The 1,074-nt window shown below is 38.8% G+C and overlaps 1 gene segment (V, D, J or C); it reads left to right on the forward strand.

Moving 5' to 3' along the window:
- Positions 1–287: 287 nt before the first annotated feature.
- LOC129013228 (T cell receptor alpha variable 16-like) lies at positions 288–811 on the forward strand. The segment is given in 2 exon segments: positions 288–347; positions 462–811. Coding segments are annotated over 2 exon segments (396 nt in total).
- Positions 812–1,074: the final 263 nt, after the last annotated feature.

Genomic DNA, 1,074 nt, shown 5'->3' on the forward strand with positions numbered 1-1,074 from the left:
AATAATATTCTATTCAATTAGTATAGCATCACACTTTGTCTTACTAACTGAGGAGATTTTCATTCTCTGAATTTGAAGGCTTCCTGAAGCCTGAGTTAGCTGCAGTATTGTATTTGGCCTCTAGAGGGAGATGTTATACAATTGAATTTGATAGCCAAAAACAACCTGATCTTTTTGAAGAGCTTTTGGCTATACATGCTGGGTAAACTCATCCACCTCTCTGTCAGAGTGTCTATGTGGCTGAATCGTTTCCAGAAAAGACCTCCAGAAAATATCTTCCTGTTTCTCCACAGGTCCAGACATGAAGCCCACCCTCATCTCAGTGCTTGTGATAATATTTATACCCAGTGAGTAAAGCCTCTTTTTGTTCTATTTTTCTATGGTATTCTGATTTAGAATAACTTTAATGAATATTATCCCCAGTCTGTAAGGCTTTTCCTGATCCAGAATTGGTGTTATAGGAGGAACAAGAGCCCAGAGAGTGACTCAGCCCGAGAAGCTCCTCTCTGTCTTTAAAGGGGCCCCAGTGGAGCTGAAGTGCAACTATTCATACTCTGGGAGTCCTGAACTCTTCTGGTATGTCCAGTACCCCAGACAACGCCTCCAGTTACTCTTGAGACACATCTCTAGAGAGAGCATCAAAGGCTTCACTGCTGACCTTAACAAAGGCGAGACATCTTTCCATCTGAAGAAACCATTTGCTCAAGAGGAAGACTCAGCCATGTACTACTGTGCTCTAAGTGGCACAGTAGCTGGTTTTGCAAGGAAGCAGAACACAAACCCTTTAAATACAGGAAATATTTCTTTGTAAACTCTCTGCATGGCCACAGCGGGGCATTCTTTCTCCAGAAATTAATATTGAGTTTATCTCCTAGATATTATATCATCAGTTGTCAGTTAGCTACAGATTAACCTCATAATTTTGTCCAAAAAATTCTCATTATTTACCCTGCTTAAATTAATTTTAAAAATAGTAAATGTATTTATTTTGTCTAGTAGTACTGGAAACATACTTTTGAAATAAAAACTATATTGCATGGCATAAAAAGTATTCTTTTCTGGGTTCAGAGGTAC

This window comes from Pongo pygmaeus, chromosome 15 (assembly GCF_028885625.2).
Source record: "Pongo pygmaeus isolate AG05252 chromosome 15, NHGRI_mPonPyg2-v2.0_pri, whole genome shotgun sequence".
Taxonomy (NCBI): domain Eukaryota; kingdom Metazoa; phylum Chordata; class Mammalia; order Primates; family Hominidae; genus Pongo; species Pongo pygmaeus.